At 33.7% G+C, this 24987-nt stretch overlaps 2 protein-coding genes across 2 annotated transcripts; both read left to right on the top strand.

The window, feature by feature from the left end:
- Positions 1–956: 956 nt before the first annotated feature.
- Positions 957–24395, top strand: LOC134240877 (uncharacterized). The gene is made up of 21 exons (XM_062722980.1): positions 957–1303; positions 1507–1632; positions 2223–2717; positions 2955–4218; positions 5706–5709; positions 6763–6867; positions 7643–7766; positions 8704–8804; positions 9244–9312; positions 9400–9796; positions 11258–11287; positions 11648–11692; positions 13105–13187; positions 13641–13709; positions 15227–15350; positions 16729–16823; positions 17039–17107; positions 20353–20545; positions 22400–22498; positions 22593–22742; positions 23088–24395. The coding sequence occupies exons 1-21, from the start codon at positions 961–963 to the stop codon at positions 24353–24355; spliced, it is 5253 nt and encodes a 1750-aa protein (XP_062578964.1). The 5' UTR covers positions 957–960; the 3' UTR covers positions 24356–24395.
- Positions 6763–9982, top strand: LOC134240861 (uncharacterized). Its single transcript, XM_062722954.1, has 7 exons — positions 6763–6867; positions 7456–7524; positions 7643–7766; positions 8704–8804; positions 9244–9312; positions 9400–9796; positions 9914–9982. Exons 1-7 carry the CDS (start codon positions 6796–6798, stop codon positions 9961–9963), a joined length of 882 nt encoding a protein of 293 aa, XP_062578938.1. The 5' UTR covers positions 6763–6795; the 3' UTR covers positions 9964–9982.
- Positions 24396–24987: the final 592 nt, after the last annotated feature.

The following is a 24987-nucleotide window of genomic DNA, read 5'->3' as shown; positions in this document are numbered from 1 at the left end:
CTCATAAAAGAGCAAAATACTTAATTTTTAACTCAATAAATGATTCGATTAAAAAGGGTATCCGGTTGTGAGAGGTCCAATTTGTTTCGCCTGTTCCCAACATGATGATGCAAGGGAGTGCCGACAGATTGCCCACTGTAGAGACTCTGAGGTACTCGTAATAAACAACACAAATTACAAACTTGTGCCTCAAGATTCAATGCTTAAAGACCTAATCTATTAATGTATTCATAAGATATTTTTTAAATAAATCTGATAAAGTACTCCAAAGAAATTTTAATTTGCATCTCATATATTAATAGATCAAAACATAAGTATTGAGGTACAATATAATTTATTGTATATTCTTTGATAAATTAATGACGTATTTTTGCAATATTAGATAACAGATGCCTAATAAATTTTCAGCTATGCTACATTAAAAAAGAGGAGGAATTTGGCGACCAAATTTATTCAACAGGATGTTTGCCTTTTCAAGTAATAAATTTGATTTTTTTTATCGAAAAGAATTGATAAATAATTGATTGTGATATTAGTTGTTTGAAATCCGCTGCTTTCTTGCAGCAATGTCTGAGTGTAGTTCAGAATAACCAAGCAATTGGAGATTTGTCTAATTCTCATCACTTTTCAAGACCTTCAAAGACAGAAAAACCTACGATATCCCTTCAAACAAGAACAACTATAGGCACAACAGTAACCTCATTTGAAACTGATCAACCAACTGGAATCACAGATGACAATATTCATATGGTTGATGGATCAACTATCACTTTGTCTCCATACTCCACAGTCGTTCCGACTGGAATTACAGATGACAATATACATATGGTTGACGAATCAACATCCAACTCACCACACTCAACCCAAGTACCAACTGGAATTACAGATAGCATTATACACATGGTTGATGAATCAACATCCAACTTACCAATTACCAACCGGATAACAGACAATATACACATGGTTGATGAATCAACATCCAACTCACCATACTCAACCCAAGTACCAACCGGAGTAACAGACAGCAATATACATATGGTTGATGAATCAACATCCAACTCGCCATACTCAACCCAAGTACCAACCGGAATAACAGACAGCAATATACATATGGTTGATGGACTAATTACAAACTTACCTCCTACCTCAAAAATTGTCCCAACCGGGATAACCGACCAATTTATCCACATGGTCGATGGATCTTCAAAGTACTCTTCCTTACCACTAACCTCAAATTTTCCTGACATTACGGAAATATCAATTTTGTCTGATCAAAGTAACTTTCTTGTAAAGGGATACACTGGTAAGTTCACAAATTCTGCTCTAAGAAATGTTAAAGATAAAAGAAAAAAATATCAATTTTAATTACGATTACAAATTTTGGTTTGCATCTTATCAACTCATCACAGTTTTTGAGATTTTACAAGGTTACAAGTAAACAAATAAGAAATTTAATGAATTGTGTGAGTGCGAATTTTCAATTTCTATCTGCAATAAAACTTACAGATTCCAAAAATACGCCGGCCTCTCCATCATATAGGGCAGCCATTTTGAATGGTAGACGGAAGCGCTTCATCTCCTGTCATGTGTGTTGCAGGGGAGATCTTTGCAATGATTTGTGCAGCCCTAATAGTACAGTACCTCCATTAATATTTTTTTTAAAAAGCATTAACTATAAAGCTTATTTGAAATGCAGTATAACAGAAGCTAAAAGATTAATTCTTTTTTAGTATACTACAAGTATTTTACTTTAATATATATATATATATATATATATATATATATATATATATATATATATATATATATATATATATATATATATATATATATATATATATATATATATATATATATATATATATATATATATATATATATATATATATATATATATATATATATATATATATTATATATATATATATATATATATATATATATATATATATATATATATATATATATATATATATTTTTTTATTACCAGCTTACATATTTATTATTTTATTAAAACCATGATAATGTGTACCTAATTTTACTTTGGATTCGTGTCGAAAAATCAAAAACAAGCATAGTGCAAAGAGGAAATCCACTCTCTATTCTCTGTAGAATACGAATTTTGAACATACAATATTAAAACATTTTTGTATGTTCAAAATACCTCCTACATTTAAAACAAAACTCACCTAGCTTATCTTTCTTGACCTCATTTTGAACAGGTCCTTTAACACCTACACCAGCCTACTTTACCATTTCTCCGCCATCGAATCCTACATCAAGTACTGATCACCAAACAACATCTGCAACACTTATATCAACTCTTACAAGGTCCACACCTACCACGTCGAATCCTACCACACCATCTCCTACTCCTACCACATCTAATCCTTCCACACATACGCCTGCTCGTACCACGTCGAATCCTACCACACCATCTCCTACTCGTACAACATCTAATCCTACCACGCATATGCCTGCTCGTACAACGTCCAATCCTACCACACCATCCCCTATTCGTACCACGTCCAATCCTACCACACAATCTCCTACTCGTACCACGTCCAATCCTACCACACCATCTCGTACTCGTACCACGTCCAATCCTACCACACCATCTCCTACTCGTACCACGTCCAATCCTACCACACATCCTACTACAACTACCTCCAGGACTACAACAACAAAACCAACAGCATTTCCAGTTACATATACAGGTGCAGTATACGTCTTTAAACGACCTTGCTAAAAAACCTTTTAAACTTAAAAATGCCTTTCCCTGCAGTCTTCTAACTTTTCCTCGCCAAGTAATGCAAAAAAAGGGGGCGACATTCATATATCCACAAATAAATGAAGTTATTTTCTTTGTTCTTATTAACTTTCTTGTAAAATGTTAACTTCCAATCACTACATGTATATTTCATATCGTCTTCACACGTCTTTATTCAATTTAGGCCTATCTGGTTCAGAGTTTCTACTTGCCTTGTCAAAGCACAAAAATCTACAGAATGCAGATAATGTCTCCATGGTGATTACCTCCCCTAATAATGGAATGATCAGTGTTTACTTTGAAAATACCAAATCCTTCATTAATACCACTCTAACAAAGGGTAGAAACATTATATCGTTAGATCCATCCACTGCAACCTCAGTGCCTTGGAATGAACAGAAAGGAATTTACGTCAAATCTAACGTTAACATATCTGTCCATGTAATGGAGTATAGAAATGGTAGTGACACTGCCTTCTCTGTGATTCCTGTCCCTGACTTGTCTAACCGTTACGTGGCAGCATCAGCCAAAGGAACGAAGGACAGCCCCTCCTTTATTACTGTTGTAGCGCTACATAATGACACAAAAGTAAGATTTAACCTCAGACTCGAGGACAAAAACAGATATGTTTATATAAGTCCATGGAGAAACTACCGATATGAAAATGGGGAAAGCTTCAACATAACTTTAAATCAGTACGAGACTTTTCAACTAGAGGTCAATGGAACCGATTTGACAGGTACAGTAATCGATAGTTCCAAACCAGTGGCTGTTTTTTCTGGAGCTAAATCAACAGTTATTCCATCAACAGTATGTACTCAAGACTGCGAGACTCAAAAGGTTATACAAATGATTCCACCTACAGATGCTTTAGGTACAGATTTCATAATTCCAAAGCTGCAAAACAGACAAACCTTTACTTATAAGATTATTGCTTCAGAGGACAGAACGCAAGTGGCCGTAAACGGTAAAATTGTAAATCTTCCGACAGCAGGATCTTTCAAAGAATTCGAAACAATGACTAACAAATCAATTTGTATTTCGAGCAATAAGCCAATTCTCGTACTCCAAATGACTGAAGATATGAAACCGGTAAAGGAGAACGCTAGTGGTGCAATGTTAGTTACCCCAGCTATCCAGCAATTCAAAAGCGATTATCACTTCAGTGTTTCTGATGATGGTGAATACAAACATTTCATTTCCATTATTACAAAGAAGGGCCAAGAAGGGGGACTTGTCCTTGACGACAAACCGTTTAATCAAATTAACGCTACTCTGGAAACAATTGCCTTAAATGGGTCACCCTACGTTGTAATAAATATTCCTTTGAGTCAACTGCATTCCCATGATGTAGAAAATTTACAGGGACATCCATTTGGACTAATGGCGTATGGTTTTAAGCATAATCAAGGATATGGATATCCAGTGGGGCTAAAATTAACGCATTAGTGATCAGTGTTTTAAACAATCAACAATGTATAAAAAGTAAAAAACGTATTTCACGTATGGATCAAAAATTGAACAGCTGAAATGTAGACTCCACTGAAAACAAAGCCTTCTATCGGTGTTAAGCTAGTGTTTAAAAATTTTCACTGTGAAATATGTTAATTTGAATGTTTCCTTTAACTTTCTGTATTTAAGCTTAAACTCCCCTGAATGAGGGGATGCAATAAAAATATAAATAAGTTAATGTGTAAGAGATGATAATAACGTAAAACGGATAATCACATAAATGCAGTAAACAAAGCAAATCGTGAGCATGCATAAACAGGAACCGTTGGATATGACAGAGATGGGATCAGATGCCTAGGGGGAGTAAGTATCCCATGATATCAGTTAAAAACCAAATATTTTACTCCTAATCCCAATAGTTTATTTACAATTCAACGGTTCTAGACAACTCTCATGTGACTGCGTGTAGTCGAATGGACACAATCCGAGAAAATACAAAAGAAAAAAAAATCGAAGATCAAATACAATCTAAACCGTTTGGCTATAAAGAAAGCAATGATGAAAATGAGATGAATATGTACAATAGGAAATTAAATATATAACACCAGTGTGTTCTTTTAATATGTCACCACTATGGACATCAGAATTTTTAAAATTGATATTCCAAGGTCATATTAGGAGTGTTAGGAACGGTCGAAAGGTAAAATATAGTATCAGGTAAGGAGTAAAATATATGGTTAATTAAAAAGTTTTCTCGCTATTTTGTCGTAAGTGTATTTCTCTTTACAGTCTAGTAAAATATCTAAATATAAAATCGTCAGACCCTGTGGTGTCTTTATTTCTAGTTCAAATTATAAGTCGAATTAATGTACAAACGAAAATAAATTTGTAAGTTGATGAATCATCATCGATAGATTTAAATGTCAAATTAAAGACCAAGAAATTAAGCTATTTCTGCTTTTCATTAAGTAGTGTTTTTATGAGTTCTGCATTCTGCATTGATATATGAATAAAAACATATCTGCAAATGGTGTTAATGGAAAAATATGGTATTTTTATATTAAATTGTCTATTTCACTCCTACTAAACATCAAGCATATCATACTTGTTAATGAAGCGATGCATGCACACATCCAAACGACAATATATAATTGACAATTAGTGTAAATAACATCATATCGTAGGGAAGAATACCAGTACTTGCGCACCAAAATTTTTTCAAATAAGACAAAACTATAGAAGATAAGTTTTCCAAAAGGTTTCACAAATATTTTAAAATTGATAAACCATCATTGCAACACTTTTAGTCTACAGGACCAATTTTCATCGAAATATGAACAAAATAACAACGGAATAGAATTTTAAAAAATATTGTGGACAGACAATCAGCCAAATAGATGGTTCGCTCAAACTTTCTAGGTCATAACAAAAAGAGTCAGGTTATTGAAATGAGTCATGAAAAACAATCAAACCCTTGTTGTAGCCATGTATGATATCAGTTAATATTCTTGGTCTAAGAACAGTTTTGGGTAAGAGCAGTATATATGTATCAAGAAACATTTAATATTAAGTAAAAAAGTCTTATGTCAAAACTGTCAAGTTACAAAAAAAAAACAGGTTCAAATACGAGGTCACTCTTTTTTAAACATATTTAAGCTATGTTAATTATTAATTTCTTTCCTTTTTTCTTGAATTCTTTCCCATTCAAGGACTTTGTATGCTATTTTTTGTCGAGGAAATTGAGCTTGGGTCAAATTTTACTCAGTGAAAGTATTCGGTAGGGCGAATTTAATTTAAACAATTAAAACGTTTAACGTCCCTTCAAAATATGACCCAGTCACTGAAAATGGACCGGAAACATTTACATTAACTTTCAAAATTATTCTAACATAGAAATTCGGAGAGGAGAAAGTGATCTTTGTACTTAGACACAAACAGGCGATCTTAAAGTCAAAATACAGTCGCTATCGAAAGGTACTCACCTGTGTTGACCTACTTTTTATGGACGATCGAGTAAGTATAAGTAAAAGTCTGTCTGACGTTTTACACCTCTGCGATTCCTTTTCCATAATAATATTGTGCCTTTTATAGACCTGCTTCCTGCAGTTTCCATTATCTGAAAGAGAAGTTTAAAATCAAAAACGATGTTTTGTGATTTATGAAGGAAATATGTTACAGCTATGAATGTGTATTTTGCCAAAAAGAAGAGCGGTAAGCCAGTATCTGTTTGTATGCTACAGATAGCTAAAACATTAAGTCACATATTATATCTTAATCAAAAATTACAATACTGTGGCTTACAGGTTTGTTAATGATATCAACGTTTAACAATTGTTATTTACTTTTGTAGAAATGCTGCTCATTCTTGTGTTTTTCAACATATTCTCGATCAAACTTGGTATAAAGTGGTTTTGTATTTGAAAAAATCTTGCTTTAAATCAGAAATTTGAAATTTTGGAATTAAATTTTAGACTGAGAAAACGCTAAGAATAATTTCTACTGAGAATTTGAATTCTGTATGTTTATATTGTTTATTCCAGTACTTCTGTATTTCTTCCTCAGTTCTGTCACTAATGTGTTTATCCTGTAGAGGCTCTATCCAGCCCCGCCATTGTCACAGTATAACTTACTGTGCAGAGGATGAGGTGCGTATAAGAAAGTCTATAATTTTTTTTATTGCCTTCTTTTAAATCCCTTAAGTACTCCTACAAATTGTTTTGGAAAGCCCTGCGTGACGCAGTGGTTAGGGCGTTTTACTGCAACATGGTTTTTTTTTTTAGAGTCACGAAGTAAGGAGTTCATCCTTACCTCGCGGGTTCGAAAATCCACTATGGGACGTGGAAACTCTTCGGATGAGACCATATAAACCGAGCTCCCGTGTTGCAGTAGGTGCTGGCAAGAAAAAGATTTCTCACTTCTCAATGGCCGTAAGTGCCGAGTATAAGACAAAATATGCAGAGCTCTCTCTATCGGCAAGTTGTGGCGTCTTCATATGACTGAAAAATTTTCGTGAGGGACGTAAACAACAAAAGCAAACAAGTGCTCCTCTTGTGAGCTTTTCTTTTCGAAGTCTATCATCTAATATCTGTCCTCTTTTATTTTTTTGACGATTGGGTCACTTTTCATTATCTTTGCACAAACATTTTTGATGAAGAGTATTTGATTTATTCGAAAGCATTGACATGTTCTCTTTCATATGAGGAGACATTAGTCTGAACATCTTGTTTTTAAAGGTTTGCTTCGTAGAAAGAGTTGAATCACTTTATGGTGTAAGGTACAACACGGGCTGCCTTCAAAGACAAGTGAGTTAAACTTCATCCGACTTTTTGATTTAAAAAAAAGTATAATTATGATCCATATTTTCTACTTACATAATATATTTATATGTTATATATATATCCTTATGAATAATTCTCTTAGGTTTGTATAGAACAGAATCAAACTCTTCACATACACGGGAGTGATGACGGTAATCTCCGCCCACCTACGTGTACAGAATGTTGTGATACCGACCTATGTAACGCTAAAGGATGCACCGAACCAGGTAACATAGAGTCATTCAAATGAAGCATTTCCAATCACTAGCATGCAGTAATTTAACTAATTTTTGTATCGAATGAGTTTTATTTAAAAAGAATTGGGCATCAATTTCACCGATTTTCTCTAGAATATTCGAGGGAATTTAACTTTATACGCTCTAAATTTTTGCTTAATTTCTTTAAAATATTTTTGCTGCTGTGGAAATTTATTTATATACACTTTAGTGGCGCTATATTTTTTGCATTAGAAATTTATGTCTCCGAAAGATAAGAGCATTTTCTACTTTCGAACAATTTCTAAAAGGAAGCAAATTATCGACAAATAAGTTGATGATAAACGGATATCAACAATTTCGTTTAAAGCTTCCAAATTCTAGGGTCGATCCAATGACCATGTTTGAAAGTAAAACCTGGCTTAAAGTTAGCTTTTGAGTTTTACCTTCTTCCAAGTTGTTGAGTAATTATATTTTCTGACAACATCGACAGCTGTTTTTTCAATAGTAATGGAACTCGTAAAGTTACTTACCTTGTCATTGGTCATTTGCAAAATTTCTTTGTTAGAAACATTCACGTTTGCCATTTCATGCCTTCTGAATTTCCATTTCCCCCTTGGTTACAAACAGCACAAAGCTGGAGTGATCGGCCGAAAAGGAATGCTTACTTCTCAATATTAAATGATCTCACCCCTGTTTCGGATGTACTAGTTGGCTCTTCTCACAATTTGAAATTGTATTATTTGTATTTTGCGTATATTAGATAGGATATTGGAAATTTGGCAACCTCTGTGTTCCAAAACATTTTTTAGATCTTCTTCGAAACATCAGCTTTCTTAGTGCAATAAATGGTCCATACATGGTGGATGATATTTGTTGTTGTTGTTGTTTTAGACTACCCCTGGTGCCCTCCATAAATTAAGTCATACATGATATTTATTTGTTTTAGGTTACCCTCCACTGAGTAGTAGAGGACCTGTCTGTTTAGCTTGTACTCAGCACTTTGACAGTCAGGAATGTCGACAAATAGCTCACTGTAGAGATTCTGAGGTGAATGTATTTAACATGACACTATCGTTTGCTAGAGGTTCATTTGAGTATATTTTACTGAAAGGTACAAATTTAGATTTGTACTAAGCTCTTATTATCAGAGAGCAGTGAGTGAGGGATTTTTTCGTTCTAGCATATACTGAAACATTGGATTTCAGTTCATTCGGTCTCATTCAAGGGACATGCTTCTATGTTCTATGTTCCCAACTGGAATTCGAACCCATGTCGCCGCTCATACACAATCTCCGTGTTCATTACGAAAACAATAGGGGAATTTATATTAACGGAAATTCGATTCATCTTGACTGAAGATTTATTAAAAAAAACTTTTTTTGGGAAACTGCAAAGTCGGGACATGTTTGATAAAACGCTCTGTAAAATTATGTTGATATAATTTTTAAAACTCTAGTTTTGCATATGTATTCTATTTCAACTTCAGTTGTGTTTCATCAAGGAGGAATCAGAATTTGGTGATAAAGTTTATTCCTCAGGATGCATGCCATTTCAGGTAGAATTAGAATTTCTCATATAGTTTAAGTTTAAAATTTTTGTAATAAAAATTTGATTGTAAATTGTTGTTGTTGATTATAATCAGCAATGTATAAGCATAGTATCCAATAACCACGCTGTGGTGGATTTATCGAACATGCATCATCACACATACTCGACAACAAGAAAAGCAACAACACATTTACCGACTTCAAGGACAACTAGAACAACACGGTTACCAACAACAAGGACAACTAGAACAACACGTTTACCAACAACAAGAATAACTAGAACAAAAACACAAATAACACCAGGGACAACTAGAGCAATGACAACAATACTGCCTCCGTGGTCACCTTCACCAAAACCCATTTTATCTACCACAACTGATGCAGATCCCGTTCCTATTGTTGGCAAGAGAGATAACAACAGACATAAGAGGTTCACATCTTGTGAACACTGTTGTCGAGGAGATTTGTGTAATGATGTCTGCGTACACTACAGTAAGGATTTATGTTCAGCTAAAACATAGCTCATAAAATCAATTTATAAAATCAAATCAAATTATAAGTGCAATCTTTGGTAGAGCACAAGATTAACCTTTAATCTTTTTTTTCCAGGTAAAATAACTCCAACACCTCACTATTACACTGGATCCCCAAGTGGTTGATGAAGCCTCGACCATTCCGGGGCTTTTTCCTTGTAAAAAATTAATATAATTCCTTGGAATGAATTAAAACTTGATTTTCGACTCTGGTTTGTCGTTAAAGATGGCAAAAAGAATTGATGAATAATGATTAAATTGATGTAATTAAGATTAAAGTTAACTAATCATCAAAGTCAGTTACAACATTTTACATCTACTTAAATTTTGTCGATTTTTAGCTCTACAGGTCAAAGTTTCAAGTCTCAGCCTCTACTTTTCTCTTCCTTTGTTATAAGCACAAACCAATAGAGCTACAGTCTAGAAAAAACTTCTGGTTTCTTCCTTTCATTAGTGCATTAACGCCGATAAACTAGTAAGAACCCATATTTCACTGCCACCCGTATGAAATATTTCTAATGCAGTATGATTTTTTAATCAAGGAAGCCTTTGAAAGGTCAATAATATATACATACACACAATATGTAACGTACTAGCACCTTATAATTACAATTAATAAAAGGAAGTAAGTTATTGACAAACAAGTTGATGAAGCACGAATATCAGCAGTCTCGTTTAAAGTCATCCTTTCGTACGTTCTATGGTCGATTCAATTACCTTGTCAGAAAATACAATATATCATTAAGTCAAATGTACTGTCATTCTTCATACTAATTGTTAGACCATTATTTACACACTGAATTGTCCATCGATTTTTCCGTTATTTCCCGATCATGACAAGGAACACACGGTGAGTGTGACTGGTTGGAAGGGGACACTCACTCCTTCATGGCAACTGATCCCACCTCTGATATTTTAGAGGACTCTTATTTGCTCTGCTCTTGATCTGTATTGTTTAAATGGACCTTTGAGCTCGAATACTGTTCGTTATCTCCGTGTATTCCATTTCAAATCCCTTGATCGAAGTAGACAATGTATAGAATTTCAATGCATATCAGTTTCTCTTCTTATCTATAAAACGCCGTACAATGAACAGTAAGTTGTAAGTGATCTCAATAATATAATAAGAAACAAATCATACTAGTCATAACTACTTATTTCTTAGTATTACTCTGTTAACATACATTGTATGAAACATTTAATTTATAAATATGCATACTACGTAATTATTTTCTTCTCTGGTACATTAGAAGTTCTTAAGTTCCACGTGCTTTCTTCATAATGTTATATGGAGATAACGAATAGCATTCAAGTTTACAGTTCATATAAACAATGCACATTTGGGGCGAAGGAAATACGGACCTCTGAAAACATATTAGACGGAGCAAGTGCCATGGAGGAGTAAGCATTCTATGGACAGACCGGTCACACCCGCCCCATGTAATGATTGGTAAAAGGGAAAATCCGAGGTTTTATTGTATGAAAATTGGCCTTACATTAAGTATGAAACCGTCAGTCGGGATTTGACATAATGAGAGATGTATTATATTGATTAGATCATTGTATCGACTATAGGACTTCCAAAATGATAATTTCAAACGAAACTGTTGATGTGCTTTTTTTTTAATTTGTGGGTTAATAATCGATAATTAATCGTTTTTTTTTTAAATTAATCAAACGAAGATCAAATTCAAATAGGAGACAAAAACCTCATACAGATGATATTGGAATATTGCTTCATAAGTGAGAGAAATTCATGAGATGTCATCACGTTTAAATAATAAGTGATGAATGTATTAAAATATTTTAGATCTGGTTTCAATATTGCTTTTACTGAGTGCAGAATTGTCACAAGGTAAGAATAATTGTCAGAATAAAAAACAACTTAAGGTATGTCACTCGTGAAATTTGTTAAATCAAGGATTTATTGAGAAGTATATTTTGGATAAGTACTCATTTAGAGTGACTCAAAATCGCGGAGAAAAAAGGGGGTCAGTGTTCATCTTACTGATTTACGGTACAATGAAGTTGACCTTTTTGCACTTAAACTTTAACTCGTTGGTTAATTACTTAAGCCTTTATTATATTTTATCAGATGTAACCATGGCAAAACATATCTTATTTTGCTTAAAATATTTTGAATAATATTCATCATTGAACAAATCTTGCAAATTAATGCGCGTAAATTATTGTGTGACCTTTTTGCACTAAAAAGTAACATATTTTGGGGTATTAAAAAACTAAATAGGCAATAAAAGATTTTCTTATATCAAGCTTTTTACGACTTAAGTGCTGATCAGTCACAAGTATCGAGTACTTTAAAATAATGAAAGAAAAAGTTGGGGTCAGTGATGTTAATTTTGAAATATTGGTCAAAATATGTGATTTTCAGGCAAAAAATGGTGTTAATTTTATATTGACTTATTTGACATATCTTCATTTTTGGCAATGTTTGTTGAAGGAAGTGTAAAACTTTTTCTAAAAATATAAATTAAGACCTCTATTAAATATTCCTAGCAATATCATAATGGAAAATATTCTCCGAGTAAAAGTATGTGAGGCTAAAAGTCTAAGATATTAAATCTAATAAATGTGCAGATTTGCAGAATTATCTGCTAAATATCCTTCCACCACAAAAAATAGTCCCTCAAAAATCTTGTTTCTTTGTAGCTTTTTGAGCAGTTTTTTTGTTGAATGTTATAACAATAACTTTGTTGAAATTAAATATGTTTAAAAAATGGAATATTGATAAATAGTTTTGAAGTAAGAGGTTCTGCGTGAACTTTTCCAAATAGCTGACGAGTGACCTACCTTAAGATATGTAGCTTATTTATGGTTAGATTTTTTTTAATTTCAATTTTTATTTTGCGTTTCGTTTTTCTATTTTGGAGTCGATAAGGTGATTTAAAACCGAAGTACAATTTAAATTTAAATTACTAAATTTTCTTTAAAAGTTCACTTTTCTTAAGCTAAAAGGTGCATTGATTTATTATGCTTAAGGTTAAATGATACAAGAAAACAACAAAGTATTATTTACAAAATACGTGACAATTATAAACAATATATAGAGATAGAAACAGTAAACTTTGTTGTGATTTAAAAAAGTGATTATCAGGAATATTCGACAGAAAAATATATATTGTACAGTCAGAATGAATTCAAATGCAATTATATTTTCAAAAGTCTTTTCACTTAATTTTACTTTGCATTTGCAAACAATGGAGGAAGATTTTTTGTATAATATTGCTTGTACTTGTTTCTTTCCAGGATTAGCCTTGATGTGTCTGCAGTGTGTCAACGTCATTCAACCACGTCACTGTCACGGTATCACCTACTGTGCTGAAAACGAGGCAAGTAGAACTATGGTCACATAAAGCAGCAAAATACTTTTGCTCATAAAATATCTGGATTTTGCATGAAAATGAAAAGGTGAATAAAAAAAATAATCCACAAATGGCAAACTTTATTTACTACTAGACAAGAATTGACAATATGGACCATGGATAACAGCCAATTAAATAGTTTGCAGTCAAGGGCTATAAAGAAATGGCAATTTCAAGACATAAACCTTTGAGGTGTAATATGGTTTCATAAAAGAAAGTAAAAAATAGAAGAAAAATACTTAATAATGAATGTTTTGAATTGATTGAATGGTCAAAGTTATGAATATATAATATATTTGTTGCAGATGCGAAATTAATCTTGTCACTTTGGTATCAGTATTTCTGCAGTAAAAATTTGTTCAATATACCTTAAATACTGCACTTTGTCAAAGTTAAACACTTGTTGTTATCTAATTTTAGGTTTGCTTCGTGGAAAAAGTTGCTTCATCCGATGGAATTCGCTACAACTCAGGATGTATGCTGAATGATGTGAGAAAATTAGGCTACTTACATGTATAATATAAACCCTTATATGTGATGCAAAACACTTTATACTCGAGAAAACAATTTTTGATTTCTATAAGAGAACTTTTTGGATCCAATATGGAATGAACATTCGAAAAATGGAATTATCCTCCCATTATTTATAATAACGAATGGATCTTCACTACCAGAGGCCTCTTGTTTATAATAACAAGAGGCCTAGAGGCAACATCACTCACCTGAGCAACTAGCTATGCATCGGCGAAAAATTAGTTTAACTTTAGTATTGAAAATTTTAAATATATTATAAAAGCGGGTTCGAGGGAGGAGGGGGAGGGAGATATTTGAACAAACTTAAATCTATACTTCCTAAAAATGCTTTTTTTTTCTTCGTAATCCTACTTTGATCACTCATAATGGCCCCACCCTTGCCCCAGGGGTCATGATTTGAACAAACTTGAATCTTCACTACCAGAGGATGCTTCCGTTTAACTATGACCAATCATGGCTTTGTTGTTCTTGAGAAGAAGATTTATATATTTTTCATATGTATTCTTATGTTAAACTTTGATCCCCCGTTGCGCCCCTACCCCCGAGGGTCATGATTTGAACAAACTTGAATATACACTTTCAGAGGATGCTTCCATATAACTATGACCATTCACGACTTTGCTGTCTTTGAGAAAAAGATTATTTCCTATGTATTCCTATGTTAAACTTTGATACCCCATTGTGGCCCCACACTATCCCCAGGGGTCATGATTTCGTAAAACTTGAATCTTCATTACCATAGGATGCTTCAACATGAGTTTCATCCTTCCTGCCCCAGTGGTTCTTGAGAAGAACTTTTTTCCTATGTATTCCTGTGCTAAACTTTTATACTATATTGTGGCCCCACCCTACATCCGGGGGTCATAGTTTGAGCAAACTTGAAAATCTACTATAAGAGGATGCTTCTACATCAGTTTCCTCTTTCCTGGCCCACTGATTCTTGAGAAGATTTTTTAAAAATACCATTAATTTATCACTAATTCATAATTATCTCCCTTTGGAAAAGGGCGTGGCCCTTCATTTGAACAAAATTGAATCCCCTTAACCCAAGGATACTTTGTAGCAAGTTTGGTTGAAATTGGCTCAGTGATTTTTGAGAAGAAGATGAAAGTATGAAAAGGTTACGACAAGACAACAACAACGACGACAAACAACGGGCAAATTTTGATCAAAAAGCTCACTTGAGCCTTAATGATGTCATATTTCTAAATTATTTTGGTCAAATTGAAAATGAGCAATAAAGGTCACATGTAGAGCTATACAAATTAAAGCTATATTTAAAGTAAAATTAAGATAATTCATTTTAAGGGGCCATTTGAGACACTTGCCATAAATTATAAATTTTAATGAATTTTGAATATGAATTGTTATAATACATTTATTGAGATCATTTACATGTATTTGCTGAAAAAAATGTTTTCAGGACATGTAAAAAATAAATTGATTTTGAAGATTTAAAATCTTTTTTTCAGGTATGCGTGAGACAGAATTCCACCGGTTCTATAACGGCCTATACAAACGGATTGATGCAGACGATAACTTGCACTGAATGTTGCAACTCGAATCTGTGCAACTCGAAAGGTTGTGGCGAACCAGGTTTGTCAATTTTATTTATACATTTAAAATTAATATCTATATTTTCATTTTAATAAACTCGAGCTGGGGAGAACTTTCTTATGTCAACACTTGTTTATACTAAAATGGATTTCAAAATTTTAAGTCATATTAGTACTACTAAATGAATACTGGTATTATTTGACGGTGGGATATAAGTGCATATTAATTAATAAATCTAAAAGGAAATTCTTTTTTAAAGTTAAATTAAAAAATTAAACATTCTAAAAACCAGTTGAAAATAACCTTGACAACATAATATTTATATGTATATATAGAGAATTGATGGGATATTTCAAGTGCATATTAATTAATAAATCTATTCACTACAAAACATTGAATTTTCTGTTTATTACATTTTCTTTGATTTTCCGGTTGCCTACGTGTTTTTTGTGATGCAGTCTTAGGTATATGACGTCATAGTTGAGCGATTGAGACGTCATAGCTATGGAAAAACATTGTAAACTTGAATTTCAGCAACATATTTGGGGAACTTTCGCAGTTTTATTTTATGACAGAATAATTTAATTCTGTTTGTATTCTTGTCTCTCATTGGTTGATTTCCAAAAAGGAACGCATAACATTTTGTATAATCTGGTTTGGTAACACATAACCAGCTGAATCATCTGTATCCATCAATCCCCTCATTTCCAGTATATATAATGAATGTACCTTTAACTTCAAACAGTTGCTCGATCTTACCTCATGTAAACAAGCATCATGGCTGCTAGATCTATGTATCTTTTTTCCCCTCGCTTCCCATCACTTCAGTTACTACGGTTGTATTATTGCGCGGTAAATTTGAACTCATAAAAAGCAACAAAATTTTACATCCACAGTTGTTTCATTATTTTTTAATTAAGTAATAAGGAATGACTCTAAATCTTGGCCAGATTATCGAGTTAATATGGTTTGGGTACGCTTTTTATAATCCGCTTCGCGGATTATAAAGCGTAAACTGACCCAAACCATATTATACTCGATAATCTGGCCAAGAATTAGAGTCATTCCTTAAATGATTTATAAACTCGTTTTCTAACTTATAACAAAGTTTTTAACAACACTTTTGGTGATTTTCCCGCACTTTGATATTCTTTCATTTGACCGTGACAAATCATTTTGATATCCTTTCACACTGTGACAGGATATCACTTTTATTCAATGGATAAATTACGGTATTTCACAGTTGAAAATGTAATAAAAGTAATTATACAGTTCTGTTTATTCTTTTTTTTCTGTAATTTTCAATCCACAATTGAGTCTTAAGTTCTTAACAAAAAGTTTCAAACATCCCTTTTTTCTTGAAAAAAGAAAAAGAAATCAAGTTTACCGATGACAATGTAAATATCCTATCTTATAGGGTTTCCGGTTAACCGAGGTCCCGTGTGTTTAGGGTGTACTCAGATACGTAACGCTTCAGACTGCCAGACGATAACCTACTGTAGAGAATCGGAGGTAACCATACTTTCTTTGTTTCTCTTAAATATTGAAGATAATGTTAATTCTCATTCTGTATAAATACTAGTAGTATAGTACAGTGAATCAATCATTCAGTTTTCTAAAACAAAATTTTCTGTTGACCATAGCATGCAAGTCATTCGATGCAGCTTTATTATTTCATGACGAATAACACCAGTGAATTTCCTTAATTTAAAGTTTTATTTCTCTAGGTTTGCCATATAACAGAGGTTTATGAGTTTGGGGATCGAATATTTTCCACAGGATGTATTCATTCACAGGTACAACAATTTACACTACTGATTAACAATCTTGACATCTATACCACATGCTCGTACTAGTATGCATGTCGAATTTAAAGTAGAGCAATCAAAATATTGAAGTGGTGAATTGTAAGTCTCGTGGCTAGCGCTACTTTTAATAAGTCGTGCCTATACAGGCAAATTATTTTTGTAATAAATTTTATAATTTATCTATCTAGATCTGAGTTTCAATTGAGAGGTCACTTATTTGGGATAGAACTCGTCACAAAATTCCCATGACTTTGACAAAAACAAAGCTTATGGTTTTGCCAAATACCCAGAAGATTAAGTGCAATTTCACCTTTGGCCCGGTCATCCCTTGATGATTAAGTTTAGTGCAAGGTCCTCGTGAAACAGGCTTTTTGTTTAACTGACAACACGTTTTTGATCTTTGGACTCATTGAAGCCATCTTATCCTTCAGATGTTCCCGTGGTTTTACACTATGTTGAACTATGATGAACAGTCTCTTTGATTTCTTCAAGGTTCCGACACTCTTCCTTTCCATCTTGTGCTCTCTTTTTTGTTTTCTGATTGACAACATCTTTGTAGTTTTTGGAGATCGGTCTTCCAACAATCTGTTCAAATTTCCACGGGTACCAATTTCTCTTCCTTATAAGCAGACTATTTTTGTATTCATATGAAACAGAATAAAATTTCTATATGAGAAAGAAAAACAACTTGCTCTAGTCTCATCTTGACCATGATTATCACTTAAAACAATTAAGTAGATATATATCCCAGCAAGCTTGAATTAAGATACCACAGAGTCTGAAACATCTTTTTCATATTAATTTTGATTATTTTACTAGAAAAGATGGTAATGGTGACCTATCAACAAAGCTTAGGGGAAAACTTGATTACTTTAACTTTTCAATTGTCGATTTCCCTTACTTTTACATTTAACAATATATTCTTAGATATATCCTAATCTCTTGCATATGGGGTTTTTGTATCTCAGCTGTATGGTGGCATATTTCTGCCCCCTACATACAAGATAAATTATGTTAACATGCAACATAATGATGTAGACATGCAACATATTTATGTCAACATGCTAGTTAATTATGTTGACATACAAGTTCAGCTGAAGAAATAAGGATATCAAAAGATTCGTTTAAAACCTGTCCATCATTTCACAAGTTTTATGGTCGATTTTTACTGTTTTTGATTTTACGTAATCACTATATATATATATATATATATATATATATATATATATATATATATATATATATATATATATATATATATAAATAGAAAGGGGTCATTTACACAGGGTCTATCTCGAAAATATTTCGTATTTCATAGAAAAAAGAATGTAGCCAATTAAATTATAACTAGAAATCATACTACAATAAATATCCTTTAATAAGACAGAAACCTCGTTACTTTTTATAGCGTTTAAGTTGGGTAATACTAACTCGATATCCCGTTGTGCGAGTCGATGTACTTTAAGTCGTCCACTAAAACGAGGCAAAATTCGCATATTTTCTTCAGTTTTGAAGTCTTTCCGGAGATGAAAAACACAATGTAAAGATCCAGCGTTCACGAAAATCATCTTTTTCTTTTGTTAATTGCAATTAAAAGGTACAACATCTTCGATTTGAATAAAGGCTCGAGCCCAGAACAGACGACATTTTGGAAAAATCCATGATTGGTAAAAAGCGGAGCGTGATTGGTCAGATCTGTTGTAGAAAAGCACCATTGACCAATCACATCTCGCGTTAAATATTGGATGCAATGTTTAGCGAATTTAGTGGACGACTTAAACTACATCACTTGCATGACAGGATATCGGATCAGCAAAACACGACTTACACGATTCTTAAATGACCGCGATGGTATTTTTATTAAAGAGTGATTATTACTTAATGATCCCAGACGTTATTTCACTAACTGCAAGGTATTTTATTGAAAACACGAGTTATTTCCGAGATCGACCCTGTGTAAATTCGAGCTGACGTTGTTTCCCTTTCTCTTTTTGTATACATAGAGTGATTATGTAAAATCAAATACAGTATGTTACAGGCCCCTGTGAATGAGCCTGTCTGGAAATACAACCTATGATTAGGTCAGATGCAGACTGACATTTTTATACTAATTGTTTGGCCATTATTTACACACTGAATTGCAATTTGTCTACGGATTTTTGTATCCCCCCCCCCGATCATAACAAGAAGACACACAGGCTGTGGCCTGTCGGCCGAGCTGCTCACTCCTCCATTGCACCTGATCCCATCCTGATGTTTTTGGAGGTCGGCGTGTTGGTTTGCTCCCAATTTGTATTGTTTGAAAGGACTTTGGGCTTGAATACTCTACATTATCTCCATATTTATTGCATTTCAGTGCCTCTTACTGTATCATTATACACTGCGTTCCCAAATGTCTCAGCATACAATGCACCCCCAATGTCTCATCATACACTGCCCCCCCCCCCCCCCCCCGTCAATGTTTCGTCATATACATGTACTGCAACCCTAGTGTCTTATAATACATTGCATCCTCTGGTTTTTCATCATACACTGCGTCCCTTGGGGTCTCATTATATATTGTGTTACCTAAAGTATCATCAAACACTGCGTCCCCTGGTGTAATCAAACACTGCGTCCCCTAGTGTATCATCATGCACTGCGTCCCCAAGTGTATAATCAAACACTGCGTCCCCTAATGTCTCATCATACACTGTGTCCCCCAATGTCTCATCATGCACTAATATTTACATTTGCAAATGTTTTCCTTTATATAACACTACTGAAAGCAAGCGTTTTTATAACTGTGTAAATACAGGTACGGGGTCAAGAGGTCATAGATGTGCGTATGGATAAACGTTCGACGTAATTTCTCAGTGACGTCATAAAGAGTCGACGGGCGTTGGATTACATACATGCCGTTGGGTTTGAAAAATAATGCATTTCACACGTTAAAAGTCACAATCAGGCAAATTTAAAGTATGAATAAATCACAAATGTAAACATAAGTAATAAGGTATCAGGTCATGTGTCAACCCGTTTTACATCCCAATAAAACTCAAAAAATGATAGCACTGTGCCCCCCATTTTTACAATGAGTTTTATTGGGATGCGTCTGCAAAACATTTTCCCTGGCTCGTCAGAGGCTTGTGGCACACAGTGATCAAATCTTCCATAAAGCCCGATTTTAATTAAAAAAATATTCATGTATACATTGTACATTAATAAGAACATTTGATTTCTATTTTTCATAGCTGTGTTCGACTATAGCTCCCAGACCCTATGCAATGTTTGAATTGTCCTCCTGGCATAATTTCACAAGACCAGCAATTTCAACTGTTCCAACAACGTCATCTCATCACGTGATCACAACAAATACTACAAGGGTTCAATCACATACTCACCATACTAGACCAACACATAAACACTCGGTTACTGCACCTATTGGTACGACTAAAACATGTTTATTTTAGTTAAATTACTAGAATTTTTCATTTTAATTGTAAAGTTATTAGACATTTAGAGGTCAAAAATTGCAGCTAGCGAAAAGAAAATGTGTATTTCAAAAAGGACGCACTTTTATGAAGTGACGCGTTCGACTATTTTGTTTACTATTGTCTTTCACTTACTCACAATTTTCAATTCCATTGCGTACATGACATAGTCATGAACTCATTGAGAACTGAAAGTTGTTAAATAGAGAAAGGACACTATGCAATGACAAGTTTATGTAAAAACCAGAATATCATACATGTGCTATATAGCAATTTTGAATGTATTTGCTTTGTTAGACTGTAAACATTTAAACAGTTATTTGGTTAATGATCATGATTTCTCTTTTTCACCAACTTCCTCGAAAAAATAAGTTTTTCCTTTCAGATTTAAATTCATATATTCATTGAAGTTTCGAGTAAGCATAAGCCTTACAGGTAGTTTTATTCGTTTGTAAGGTAGCTGACTGTCCTGTACATTCTGTGCTAAGGTCACCCCTAAAGTTTTACATTTCATTTTCTGATCACTTTCTGAAATAAAAACTTGTTACTCCTTCTCCTCCAATTAATGATAATTATTGTTGTGAGAATATTTATGGGGAATATATAAAAATTGTATTAACTGTAAGTGCGAACAGTTGTGCATAAAGCACTAACACTTTATTGAAGTGATATGCAGATAAATAGTGTATCCAAAAGCCTTGAATAACAGTTTAGGGAAAAAAACACTATTGTTTTTTAGTCAACACCTCCATAAATTGAAAGTACAAGTCAGAATATAAGAGCTCATTCACACTGTAGAATCAATAAATATAAAAACAATAAACACAAGAAGTTTTTTTTTAATCGTCAAACGTCAGTAAAGTGAAATTAAGAACTTTAAGTCAGAAAGGAAGGTAATAATTTGAAAATACAATAGGTAGTGATATGTAAAGGAGAAGCATTCTTCAAGGTGCAGGAACACTATGTTGCTTAAGTAGTGGACTGTGGAGAAGCATGTGATGAATCCACTACTCATCGCATTACTGATTGCAATATACATGAAATTTATTTTTTTTTTAAGAAAGAACTTTAGAAATAGAACTTAAGAGTAGGATTTTTTTTTCAGTCGGTTACATTTAGATCAACTGAGTCAAACATGCTTTTTCTGATCGAATGACGTTCGCTTATTGTCGTTTTGTTGTCTGACGTGTGATGTCCAGTGGCGTATTCCTTTCTGCTCATGTGTAGGCTAGTGTGAAGTCACGGATTTGATATGAGGCGCAGTGTGGGTAGATAATATCATGAAGACCACTTCACAAAACAGAACTTTTAACTATTTTTACTCTGCTTAGAAAATATGGAAACTCCTTTCTGAATAATCGAAATACGACCAATATGTTTAATTTCCTACAAACCAAAATATTTCTTATTATCAGGTTTTGAAATTGTCTAATAAGACTTAATATAACACTTGAATTTCGACTTTAAAAAGCACAACATAAAACATTTACATGGGATAGGTATAAATGTGCGGATTGCTAAGTATGCTTTTTTGGCATTTGCATACAGATATTATTTTAGATAGGCAAGATTCATTATCAGTTCCCCTTTCCCATTTTTTCAACTGGATTTTTATCCCTGATAAAATGATGTGTAGGCTACAGCCTTTTTGCTTATATGGAACATACGTCAATGACGTCTGTAAAATTTTCACTCGAGCCTTGATGTTTGTTTTGTTAAGCAATCTGTCTGTTCGAAATTTAAACGTAAAAAGGGCGAAAATAACCTTTTATACAGTACACTAAGGTAAATAAGTGTCCTGTTTCAGGTGTCGTTGTTGTGGGCAGAAGATCCGTACAGAGGCGCTCTGTAGACTGCAATCAGTGCTGCTCCGGTGACTTATGTAACTATGAATGCGACAAAGGAGGTAATGTAAAATACTAGTTGACATTATACTTAGTATCCTTCATATGTTCACTGAAGTATAAATTGTAACGATTGATATACTTTGTTGTGTGTAGGATCAACACAACCATCTGGCGAAAATCCATCACCATCGTCTGCATCAAGCAGTGCAACTACAGAACCTGTGACCAGCCCACTTATATTTTCCACACAGTCTTCTGTTATCTCCCTTACCACACCGAGCCAGAAACCTATCAATATCCAAAGTAGGTATTTAAAATACCCGTGTTGTAGGAGGAGGATTTATATAAATTAAAAGTGCGTTATGAAACAAAACGAAGAGTATACTCGTACTTAAATAATGCACTAGCATGTGGGTTTCCTTAGAACTTCAATTAAATCTTTACTAAGTTTCCACAGAATGAACCGATTAAAAGAAATTTGTGGAGAAACATAAATATAGTTGAGAGACATAACAATAAAAGCACTTTACGCTCTTCCATTGTATAAGGAAACTTAGATGTAAATACCGGTAGAATAACACAGCAAGTGCATTCATAACTGTTGTGTTGCTCTTTTATGAAAGAGTGTTTTATTTTATATTTCTAAAGGTACTACAGGAAAGGAATTTCTTCTAGCCTTTTCAAAACACGAAAACGGAAATGACGCAGACAACATTACTTTGCTATTTACATCCAATCAAAATGGACACCTAAGTATATTTCTTCCTGGAAACAATGCTTACATTAACACAACAATAACAAAGGGAGATAATTTAATCGAACTAGACCCGCATATCACTCTTAACGGTCTCCAAAAGGAAAATAAGTCTGTACATATCGTAACTGACGTAAACGTAACATTGCAAGTGCAAGAATATCGAAACGTTTTTGACACGGGTTATCTGGCTTTACCTTCGCATTGTTTGTCTAACAAATACATTGTATCAACTGAATCTGCATTTGACGGAGCAAATCCATCTTACGTCACAGTTGCTGCTCTGAGGAACAACACAGAAATTTCATTTACTCTTTCAATCAGCGAAAACGATACAATAGATTACAACGGTAAAGGTTATGGTAACGGAGATACAATTAACGTGACCTTAGATCAGTATCAGACGTTTCAACTAGCGAGTGTCACAGATTTTACTGGAACCGTTGTTCAAAGCTCAGAACCAGTTTCTGTTCTGTCTGGTAACACGGCCACAGTGGTTCCAAAACCTTCAGATTCGTCCAAGATCTTTGACGCCCAAACTCTTACTCAGATGATACCACCGGTGAAATTTCTCGGACAAAATTTTATAATTCCAAAATTACAGGACAGGCATAGTTTTTATTACAAGATAATTGCTTCCTCTCCAAATACGCACGTGGCAGTGGATAACAAGTACATAACGCTTCCAAAAGAGGGAGCCTTTCAGGTGTTTGAATCCTTTCATGGAAGGTCTGTTAATGTTTCAAGTGACAAACCCATTTTAGTTGTTCAAGTTCCGAAGACAATGCAGTCGCATTTCGATACTGCCAGTGGAGCAATGATTATAACTCCCTCTGTTGAACAATTTAAATCTGAGTACGCTGTTATCGTTCCTGACCCACCAAAACGAAATCTTCAAACTCAGTACAGATCTTATATTTCCATCATGACTGAATCTAAGGACGTTGATAATATTCTTATTGACGGAAGAAAATACGATACCTATAATTCCAACCTGCAGACCGTACATCTAAAGGATAAAGTTTATTCCGTAATAACAATGGAGATGGACATACCGGGTCTACATGAGATAAAGAGCGTGTCTGGGAATCCCTTTGGTTTAATAACATACGGATTTGATTTTGCACAGGGTTATGGATACCCTGTAGGACTTAAATGTTAAACATATGCTCATTTATCTATAGGTGCTAAGTATTAAAAATTGTTTTATTTGTTGTAAAGAAAAGTTTTTTTTTAAAGAAACCGTATTGAAGAAAATTACATATTGAACAAAATATATTTGATTCTAGGATTTTTTTATCCAAACTCATGGAGTAATCCTTGTCAAGTTTCTTGGTCGTTTTCTGTTGTCATAGCATCGGAAAAATTAGTCTAGTAGTAGAACGTTCGCTCCGTGAATGAAAAGTCTTGGTTCGATTCTAGGTTGAAGCACAACGTCAAAACTAAGACGTTAATATAAGTAGTGAGTCTAAGGACTATTCTGTTGCCAAGCGCACGGCATTGAAAGTAAAGGTCATAGATTTTTCGGATGAGACTTCACAGTGGATTCTGGCACAAAAAAGAACCTTCAATGCTCAATGGCTCTGTTTGCCGAGAACAATAGTCTAACCTTCACTACCCAATACATGTAGCACTGTTTGCCGAGTACATGTATATGTCTAACCCTCACTACTCAATGGGACTGTTTGCCGAGTATATGTCTAACCCTCACTACTCAATTGCCCTGTTTGTCGAGTATATGTCTAACCTGTTTACTCAAAGGCCCTGTTTGCCGAGTACATGTCAAACCTAACT

Source organism: Saccostrea cucullata, unplaced genomic scaffold, assembly GCF_032062105.1.
Source record: "Saccostrea cucullata isolate Sc308-1 unplaced genomic scaffold, CSIRO_AGI_Scuc_v1 ctg247, whole genome shotgun sequence".
Classification (NCBI taxonomy): domain Eukaryota; kingdom Metazoa; phylum Mollusca; class Bivalvia; order Ostreida; family Ostreidae; genus Saccostrea; species Saccostrea cuccullata.
This window is presented reverse-complemented; position numbering and strand designations above follow the sequence as displayed.

Coding starts and splice junctions, on each gene's coding strand:
- LOC134240877 (XM_062722980.1), top strand. CDS start 961: ATGGTTGATGAATCAACATCCAACTCACCATACTCAACCCAAGTACCA. Junction 11,693..13,104: donor GAGTGCAGAATTGTCACAAG/GTAAGAATAATT, acceptor GTTTCTTTCCAG/GATTAGCCTTGATGTGTCTG. Junction 17,108..20,352: donor CAGGATGTATTCATTCACAG/GTACAACAATTT, acceptor TATTTTTCATAG/CTGTGTTCGACTATAGCTCC.
- LOC134240861 (XM_062722954.1), top strand. CDS start 6,796: ATGTGTTTATCCTGTAGAGGCTCTATCCAGCCCCGCCATTGTCACAGT. Junction 6,868..7,455: donor CTTACTGTGCAGAGGATGAG/GTGCGTATAAGA, acceptor TTGTTTTTAAAG/GTTTGCTTCGTAGAAAGAGT. Junction 7,525..7,642: donor CGGGCTGCCTTCAAAGACAA/GTGAGTTAAACT, acceptor TAATTCTCTTAG/GTTTGTATAGAACAGAATCA.